Raw genomic sequence first — 9,658 nt, forward strand, 5'->3', positions numbered from 1 at the left:
ATGCATAAGGGAAGGCCCACCTCAACATGCCACTATTCATATTAAAAATCCACTACAACATGCATGCATGTGAAATTTCATTTTATTATGCTATTTACATTTAATTCTTATATACTTTCAAAAACTATTGTTTCAAGAATTCATGTTCCATATAATCAAAATCTTATTGAAATATTGCAAACATTCCCGCAACAACGTGCGAAGTTGATCCCCACTACAACCCATTCTCTCACCATGCACACTGTCCACATTAGCAATCAACATGCAACCATCCACCTCAGCAGTCTAGCCACATCATCGATTCCATCCTGTGATTTAGTTTTTCTTTTGTAAATAATACTAGGTCCATGGAAAAGACTCTCGGTCTCCCAAGGATGGCAACTCAGAAAAACATACGCAAGCACCCGAAGAGACATGATCAATCGTGGGATTCAAAGAGACATGATCGATAATTATTGGCATTCAAAGAGACATGATCGATCGTTTTATTTACCTTCTACATCAAAGAGACACCCGAAGAGCTAGTGCCTCCATGTCACTTAGAATCCCTTCATAAATATCTTGGTCGATTTAGCTGGAGGATCGGCGGCGCGCAAGGGGTCAGAGGACCGGAGTACCGGACCTCATCTCGGGGTTTCGCAACGAGCCTGTGCTGTAGCTCAAGTTGGCCATCTGCATCAGCGAGGAGTAGGAGGACAGAGAAGTAGGAGCGGTGACACGCAGGGATTGGGAGGACCGCATCTCCGAGCTCCCCAACGAGGTTGTGCTACCGCTCAAGTCGGCCATCTGCAGTGGCGCGCTCCCGTCGCGGTAGTGCAACCTCTCGGAGTAGTGGCGGCCCGTGTCTCATTGTTCTGCCTCCGATTCTTGCCGGGCGCGTCGTCGATGGCAGGGACGGGGGGCCAGCTCGCGGCCCTCGGAGCAGCGGCGGCCTGTGTGTCATCGCTCTGCCACTGCCTCCGAGTCTCGCCGAGCGCGTCGACGACGGCAAGGACGGGGACAGCTCGCGGCCCTCGACAGGTGAGAGCGTTTAGGCGAAACGAGGCTTGATTGGCCGCCGGAGAAAATAGATAGAACTGTAAAATCCACCATGCCCAATGCTTCAGTGACCTTGGCCATCTTCCATGCTCACTCATGTGTCGCACGCACCAGGGCAAGGTAGAATTAGATGCATGTCTCGGCTCGCCAGTTGTCCCGTCCCGTCGTTATCCTACAACAGCACCGCCAAGACGGCATATCCGGCTCCGTCGGCTGCGGCAGACTCAACGCCGTGGAGCGTGGCGATGCCCAGCGTGACGACCCACAACGTGGAGGTGGATCGAGCAGTGCGATTCACCTGTGTTGTGTGGCTAGGATCTCGGCGAGGAGCATGCGGGGGTGGTGGCAGAGGAGACAGGGGAGCAGATCGAGGCGTGCGGTAGAAATGCCTGCGTCTTCCTCATGGTAAGAGGGTCGGTCAGAGAGCCTCCTCGGTTTTTTCCCATGACTGAGCTTATTTTATTTTGTCAGGTTCCGTCGATGCTGCATAGGTGCTAGACGTCTTGCCTGACAAGGATAGTTATCGTTGTTGCAAAAATTGGTGATTCTTTGTTGCTGTATAGGCCTATTGCTGTTCGCAGTCTACATTGCTCTCATATCATTTAGAGAGCATAGGATTCTGATTAATTCTATTTGCTACATCAGAAAACTCAACATCGTAACTGTGCTGGAGCCTGGATGACATTGAGCATGCATAATAATGTGCATTTACTGGGTTTCATGACATATATGTATGATTATCTGAACATTTCAAGTAGTAGTATAACGTTATCTCATTTTGTTGATACTGTGGTTTCAACTATCGGCGCACTATTGCCGTTTTGCTGTGCTGCCGTTATACATTGGAGATCTCTATACATTGCCCTTTGGTTTTGTCAAAAGTAAAGAATGGTAAAAAGAAAAGTTACTTGCTATGCTTTCCGTCTATTTTCCCTTTGCACATAAACCATTTACCTTAAAAAAATCATTTTTTTTGAACTTGAATTCACACGTTTTACTTGATTGCTTCATTTTAATCAGCAGACTGTTGGTTCCTACTTTCATAACGTCCTACTTGATTCATTCAAAATGTTTCGCGACAACACATGCGGTACCATCTAGTGTTTACGGATGACGCGTCAAATAGATCTCCAGTGGCTGTGCTTTAGTTGAGGAAGAGAAACAACTGCTTAATTGTGGGCAGCACTCTTTGTCCAGAGGACTGTAACGAATCCCCTTGATTCAAATGAATTTATATTTCCCCGCAAAAAAAAACCCGGCTGATTTGTAGCAGCCGCAAGGATTAAACACACGGACACTGAAAAGTAGATGTAACTCGGACTCAGCAGCCGTTGGATCTCCGGTTTTCGTTCCCCCGGTTGCATCCCGATCGCTGAAGTTATACTGAACCGGCATGTCGCCATTCTTCAGAGGTGCTGTTGCAGAAGATTCAGGGCCAGGCACACTCGCCATGTTCCGCAACAAGGTCCTCGTGCGCGCCGTCCCCGTCCCCTCCTCTTCCTCCTCCGCACCGTCGCCGCCGTTCCTCCTCCGCCAGGTCTCCTTCTCCGCCGCCGCTCCATCCCTCGACCTCGACATCCTCTGCTGCAGGCTGTCCCGCCGCCACCGTCTCGCGTGCCTCCCCCAGCCCCCAGCCGACGCCCTCGTGGTCTACCAGGTCTCGCTCGCTCAACTGCCTCGCTTCCGCTCGGTCCTTGGCGAAGAGATGTAACACGTGGGTTCCGATCACTGCAGAGATGCCAGTCTCGCGCGGCCGCCGAGGTGGCCTCCGAGATCGCGGCTGCCTTCACGGGCGCCTCGGTGAGCGTGTCCCTCACCTGCTCGACGTTTTGATGCTACGAGTATTTGCTGGTTAATTTAGTAATTTTGCGTCCTCCGTTGTAAGGTTGGCGAGGAGGAGGAGGTGGTGTGCTCAGGCGCGCTGGTTGCAAAAGCGGTTGAGTGTGGACTGCGATGTCTGACGCTTGAGCGTGGATGGAGCTTTGTCGGGGAGAGCATATACGCCCAGTCCACGTTTGCTGCCAGTGAGGAGAGGACTGATCTCTGCGTGTTGAATGTGGTATGATGTTTTTCACCCTGTTCACGTAGCTTTGGATTGCTGCATGTTGGTGTGTATATAAATGCCATGCCTATGATCTCCATATGCGGACATGATTGCGCATGTTGCTAAATTGACCGATTCAAGCCTGATCCAGAAATGGGTGGAAAACGGGTATGCAGAGCACATGGCCAAATCCCACGCAGTAGTTATCATTGTTTGGTCTGTAAAAGAAGCCAACTGCATTGTCTAAGCTTGATTAGAGCCAGCTTTATGCAGTCCGAATTAAATCAACTTTGCTGTACCAAGACCAACCTGTAGATTGCTGGGACACAGGAATTTTCAGTTAACTTCAGAACTTAAGTGCCGTCTCTGCAACTGAAGTGTTCATCCCTTCATAAGTATCATGTGTACATCCTCTGGTTTGGCTACACTATTTCCGTTAATTGTCATTGTCTGTCTTAATACGAGCCTTTGATATCATATGATTTTGTAGCTTACCATCTTTGGTTGTCGAATTGGTACAGGAAGTCAGATCTGGACTAAATGATGATTATGAGTTTGTTGTCTCACCTGATGCATTTCGGTTTACTACACTTAAGGTATTCTTCATTGTTCATTGGGCGCCTTACAACACAAACTAGGTAAGTTAATTATTATGTATTGCTGCTAGATCTCAGATGTTGCTAGCTCCAATGTGATGGAAACGTTCCAACATATTAAGGAGGTAAGTTTGGATGGTTATAACCTCCAGACAGCTTGTGCAATTCTTCCAACATTACAGGAAGGCCATGTGATTGGTAAGCTAGAGTTTTAGTATTACTTGCTACATCATCTCATATTCTTCTCAAGATATTTGTTTTACTTTCATAGGTTTTAGTGAACTACCTCCTTCTGGACAGATCTTGGACAGCTTTACAAAGCTTTGCTCAGTTAAGGTGGTATATTTGGCATTTCCTACCATCATTTTTGATTTGGTATGCTTTCCCTCAGGAGTATTTCCTGCATTTAACATTTTTTTTCTCATTTCACAAATTTTGCGTTCTGCAGCATGGTTTGGAGATGAACTACAGTTATCATGCAGCAGTCAAACTGACATGCGGAGCTTCCTGCGAGAAGCAATGGTTATGATTTTTCAAGTACAATTGTACATTCAGTGCTGTTACAGTTGTTATTAACATGCTGATCATTATTATTTATCAGTTCCATGTCAACATGCATCTGATGTTCTGCTTTAATTACCTTTATCCAACTTATGTAGGTTGCCTTCTCCATTTGTCCTCCAAGGTCCGGGGCTTCAGCCTGCCCCAAAATCTGTTAGAGCATCAAAGGCAATGTCTTCCATGCGGTCTTTTATAGAATTGTTGAAAGGTGATGACTATTCTGTTGTCTGGTAGAAATATCCTCTACTAACTGTGAATTGGCATACATGCTTCTAGTTGTTGTAATCAGGAGTTGCTGAAAACCATGTTTCCCGGTGTTGTATGAGAGTTATGCATGGCAGTGTAGATATGGCTTAGCATCTACAGGAGAATCATAAGTCTGGTCCCTTGGGATGTGTGTTCAGGTCCTATGTCGGATCATACTAATAATGTTGTTTATCTTTACTCAACGACTCTAGGGACTATTTTTTTAGAATGCGAGAAATAATAACTTTGTTGGATCATACCTGACGTTTGCTTCTTATTCTAGCTTGGAATTTCTTTGGTCAGAGTCAACTAGTAATCAAGGTAATCAACTAACCTTTCAAGTAATTAACGCTGCTGTCATTCAACGCATCATATCGTTTCCCTTTTCTTCACATCATACTATAATATGGTACAAAAATGCACGTTAAAGACTATTTATATTTTCTTTTTTGTACATATTGCTGTTCATGCAAGCACTTCACTTGTATTGATAAATCACGGCTATCCGTTTTAATATGAATTTGTCATTTTGAACTATGTGAACCTTTATCTGCCAGCATGTAATTATACGTATTGGGCATAGTAGGTCTCTGTTGTTTTTAAGGTGGGCTGTAATGTTGCAGGAACAACTGGTAGTTAACTGCACAGCTACTCTGCCTACTTGGGATAAAGCCACAAGTAAACTGGCAATGCACACTGCAAGAGCCGAAAATTCAGAGGATCTTCGCTTAGTTCATCCAGGTTTTATGGCCAAAGACCAATCATTGACTTTAGGTACGTTTTGTCGAACGAACTTGTTTGCCTGTATGGCTGAAATATTGATTCACCGCCTGTTTTGACTAAATGCATATGTATTTTCTACTATCACAAGACTTCCGGACCCCCAAACCAGCTGTCTTTTGCTCTTCGGTTGCCAAATTGTGCAATACCAAAGTTGAGATAGCTCAGTCTTTGGATGATGCTGGCACTGGCGATGACACACATTCCATCAAGCATGGTTGTCAATCAGAGTCTGTTGTCCTAACCAGTTCATTCAAATGTAAGACTAGATTTCTCTTCTTTTTCTTGGTTTTCATCGTTAGGAAATGCAAAAAAATAATTCAGGTTAATAAATCATGTTACTTATTCCTAATAGGTAATTATGCTAATTGAGTTTTATCTACGTAATTCATTAATTATGACGGTCTCATTTCCTTCACAGTAAAACTGAGAGTGACTGCAGTTCTTCTGTATTAAAATATCTTCTGCAGCACAAATAACATTATTGAAGCCTTCATTTAGCAGAAGTAAACGAGCAGATAAAAACAAAACAAGCTGTTCTTCTGGTAAATATTATTACATTTGTCAATTTGTGTTTGTTGATCATCCCATAGTCAATTCATTTTCTTAGTTAGCAGATTCCTTTTACTAGAAAAAGAAACTACAATTTCACTCGGTACTATCTTTTGCATCAGAACAATCTGATGCTGATAGTTCAAACAGATCGAGTGAAACCAGCCTACCAAAATCGTCACTTGGAAGTTTTCCTAAAGCAAGCCATGCTAATCCTGTCGATTCATCATGTGCAAGTCTTCTCAAGCAAGTCATTCAGGTATACACTTACCCAAAAGGATATCCACACCTTTGATCTAGTGTGCTTGGATCATAGTTACCGGATGTGCTCCAACCATAGTCGAACTCTGATCTTGGTCGGGTTTTCATTCCCGGTTCATTGTACGATTCAGTAACAGGAGCCATGGTGGTTCGAAGCCACATCTCTGGGGCATCTAGGATTTGTAGCAGTGCTAATGCCAAGGCATGTTGCCATTGTGTCGCAAGTTGGAGCTGCGGTGGTTAGTCGCCACATCGCTGGGGTGTCTAAGATTCGTTGGCAATTAATTTCCCATATAGTAGAGGAAGCGGGTTGATTATACTGGAACACCATGTTGCAAACACCATGGAGTGATTTTCTTATGTCATATTTTCGCGCTAGATGCCTTCTTCTTTTTGTGGGACTATATATTATACTCCCTCCGCCCGGAAATACTTGTCGGAGATATGGATAAAAATGGATGTATCTAGAACTAAAATACGTCTAGATACATCCATTTCTCTGTCAAGTATTTCCGGACGGAGGGAGTAATAAACAAATTTATCTTACATACCCTGATTCGAACGTGGATTGGTACCAATGTGCTGTATTATTTATGGGACTCGAATTTTGAACGTGTCCCATCATCCTTGCAGACTTCTGTGAATCCTAAAAGGAAGCATGCAGAGATTCTAGAAAACAGTGGTGAAGGAGGAACTGTAAAAGGTATTACGAATCAGGGTAGTGTTCCAGACATATCAATTGTACTAACACGTACAGGAGATCTAATCATCCATATTTCTTGTGCAGTGCACCAAAAGGATTGTTGTGAAAAGAGGAACTTGGATACGAGGAAGATATGTCAATGCCCTTTATTTTATTTTCTCATATTATTTGCTATGTGAGAGAATACTGTTAATTCTAACAAATACTCCCTCCGTCCGAAAATACTTGTCATCAAAATGGATAAAAGGGGATGTATGTAGAACTAAAATACATCTAGATACATCCCCTTTTATCCATTTTGATGACAAGTATTTTCGGACGGAGGGAGTAAGAAGTTTCATAAAATAAGTACAATATATTTGTTTGCATAAGTAAATTTGGATCTTGTCGATACTATACGGGAATGAAAGCATCTTAAGGTGAGATATCTTGTACTTCAAATATAAAAGAATAAAAATGTTACTCAACAGATTAAAAACTGCTCAACGGGGAAGGGACACCAAGCCACTGAGTTTTTTTCGTAGTATTGTTGTTTTGTTGTGGGTGCATAAAACAAAAAATGTTCTGGACTGGGATTGAGGAAGGAAAATACCTATTTGCATCAGTTCTACAAAGTACCATCCGAATGGAAGCTGTTATCTAGGAATTCACGGAATTTGTCATTCTTTCTGCTTGACACTGCACATGCAATAGTTTGTGAATCGCAAACCTACTGGAATATTTGTAGCTGAACTTGAACACAATATAGTCTTAGTTGCCATTTCAGTAGTGCTAACTCAGATATTGTTGTGTTCACAGTAAAGATTGTGCACCTAATGTCCCGCAAGACACAGCATCAGTGCTACATATTCAGAAGGATGTGTTTAGAACAAAAGTAAAACCGACAAAATCAAAGTCTATGGTTGGCAAGAATGAGATAACTGCTGCAACAACTTCGAAAAGAAAGCCAGAAGTTGTCAAAGACGAGCTAACCAAAAAGGTGAGTTCCCTAATTTTCTTTTTATCGATGATAATCTCTGCGAAGTGTTTAGTTATATATGAGGTGATTTCAACAATGAAGTTATAGTTCGGGATTAATTTTTTTCAGGCAATAGATCATCAAAAGGATGTTACTAACAAGGTGACAAAGGCAAAGCCAGGAAGTGTTAAGGATGAGTCAACTTCAATAACAAAGACAAAAAGAAAGCCAGATGTTGATAAGGACGAGTTAACTGCAAAGGTGTTTGTCATTTATTTGTGTTTGAAAGAGGGCAAGCCAGATGTATATACTGCTTTAGGCATTAACTTAATAAATTAGTAACTTGACATAAAATGCTTTCAGGTGATAGATCATCATAAGCGAGGTCAGCTGCGTCTGCTTACAGTTGCTGATCTAAAGTGCTTTCTCAGTGCAAAAAAAGCAAAAGTTGGAGGTTCAAAGGAAGTGCTTATCCAAAGAGCAACTGAACTCCTTTCTTGACATTAGGTATTTCTGTTAACACCAAGTACTTCCAGCGTAAAATGTGCAGTATTGTGTTTGCAACATGGTGTTTCTGTACAATCAACCCGCTTCCACTACTCTGTGCTTATAATTCTAGTCTGTCTTCATGATATTCAACGTACTTTTTAGAAAACAACGTGCTTATAATTCCGTGGTTGAACTTAAGTTTTCTTTTGTCGCCATCTAGGACAGTGCAACAACTTATGGGAGCTACATGCTACACATAGTCGCCCACACCAACCACGGAAACTGGTTTGGCCCTACATTCTGGCTGGTGCCACAACAGATCATGGCTAGTAAATCACAGATAATATCTGAATGACAACAAACAATTTGTTGCTCTCTCTAGGGGGCGGGGGGACGGTGCTTGATCAAGATAATGGTTTTCCATGGACCAGTTCAAGTATTTACATAATTAATCAGTAGAATTGTTGATATCATAGTTATGTTGCATATGCGCTGATTAAGATCGATGGAGGGCACCTATTTCTGAGGTTCGCTAGTTACTGGTGCTCATCGCTCTCCAGCACGCATGGGAATTTGATGGAGAGATGCAAACAAAGACACTATTGGGCATGGTGGACCATGCGTAGAATGTTCACTCAAAATTCCAGTGAGGATCTTGTACTTACTAGTTTTGGTGTCTTCACCGAGATTCCAAACAACCATCAGAACGTGTGTGTCAAGTTTTCCTGGGACCGTGTACTTCTGTGTCCCTTGCGTTGTTTTTTTTGCAAACTTTTTTGTCTTCATCTATATTCTGCGGTTGGTTGGGAAGCTGCGAGATTGGCGAGAAATCCAGAGCTGCCTCCAAATGTTAACACGAAATATATAACGAGCCTTTTCACAAAAAATAGAGTATGCAACAATTCTTGTGAGTACTGACACGATGCATCTTCACGGCACCACTGCTGTCACCCATGGCGAGGTCGGGGAAGTCTTTTGTAAGTCAAAGAAGTAGTCAAACTTGTGGAAGCAAGCAGACTAAGGTGAGCTTTATATATTGGTCTGAAGCCCATACGACTCAAAACACAAAAGACATTTGATTTGGGCAGCTAGATACCGATGCTGCTAGCAACTGGAGTTGATTTTCCATCATAATTACGGTTCTACCCAAAAAATGTTGTAGAATCATGGTGACAGATTGGATATTATCTTACTCAATTAGTTCCTCCTACATTTTTAGTTGCTAAAATAGTGATCTAAACGCTCTTATATTTTTTTACGGAGGGAGTACATCATAACTCTAAAAAATAGTAGCGCGTTCACTTCGCATTTAGTTTTTGAACTGGAGCAAAACTATAATTTGAATTGTTGTCATGTTGTGAACCAGCATAGAAAACCGTCGCACATTTTCAACTAACATTTGTAACGAGACATATCCTATCATTAGCAGA

The 9,658-nt window shown here is 42.6% G+C and overlaps 1 protein-coding gene across 1 annotated transcript; it reads left to right on the forward strand.

The window, feature by feature from the left end:
• Positions 1-2,399: 2,399 nt before the first annotated feature.
• On the forward strand, positions 2,400-8,976 carry LOC125522845 (uncharacterized). Its single transcript, XM_048687885.2, has 19 exons — positions 2,400-2,695; positions 2,773-2,838; positions 2,924-3,097; positions 3,604-3,678; positions 3,750-3,876; positions 3,950-4,014; positions 4,127-4,200; positions 4,338-4,447; positions 4,769-4,806; positions 5,109-5,259; positions 5,357-5,524; positions 5,736-5,810; positions 5,940-6,076; positions 6,712-6,781; positions 6,866-6,912; positions 7,578-7,760; positions 7,869-8,000; positions 8,103-8,246; positions 8,449-8,976. The coding sequence occupies exons 1-18, from the start codon at positions 2,432-2,434 to the stop codon at positions 8,238-8,240; spliced, it is 2,094 nt and encodes a 697-aa protein (XP_048543842.2). The 5' UTR covers positions 2,400-2,431; the 3' UTR covers positions 8,241-8,246; positions 8,449-8,976.
• The last annotated feature ends 682 nt before the right edge of the window (positions 8,977-9,658 follow it).

The sequence above is a fragment of the Triticum urartu genome, chromosome 7A (genome assembly GCF_056163025.1).
Source record: "Triticum urartu cultivar PI428250 chromosome 7A, HENAU_Tu73, whole genome shotgun sequence".
NCBI lineage: Eukaryota > Viridiplantae > Streptophyta > Magnoliopsida > Poales > Poaceae > Triticum > Triticum urartu.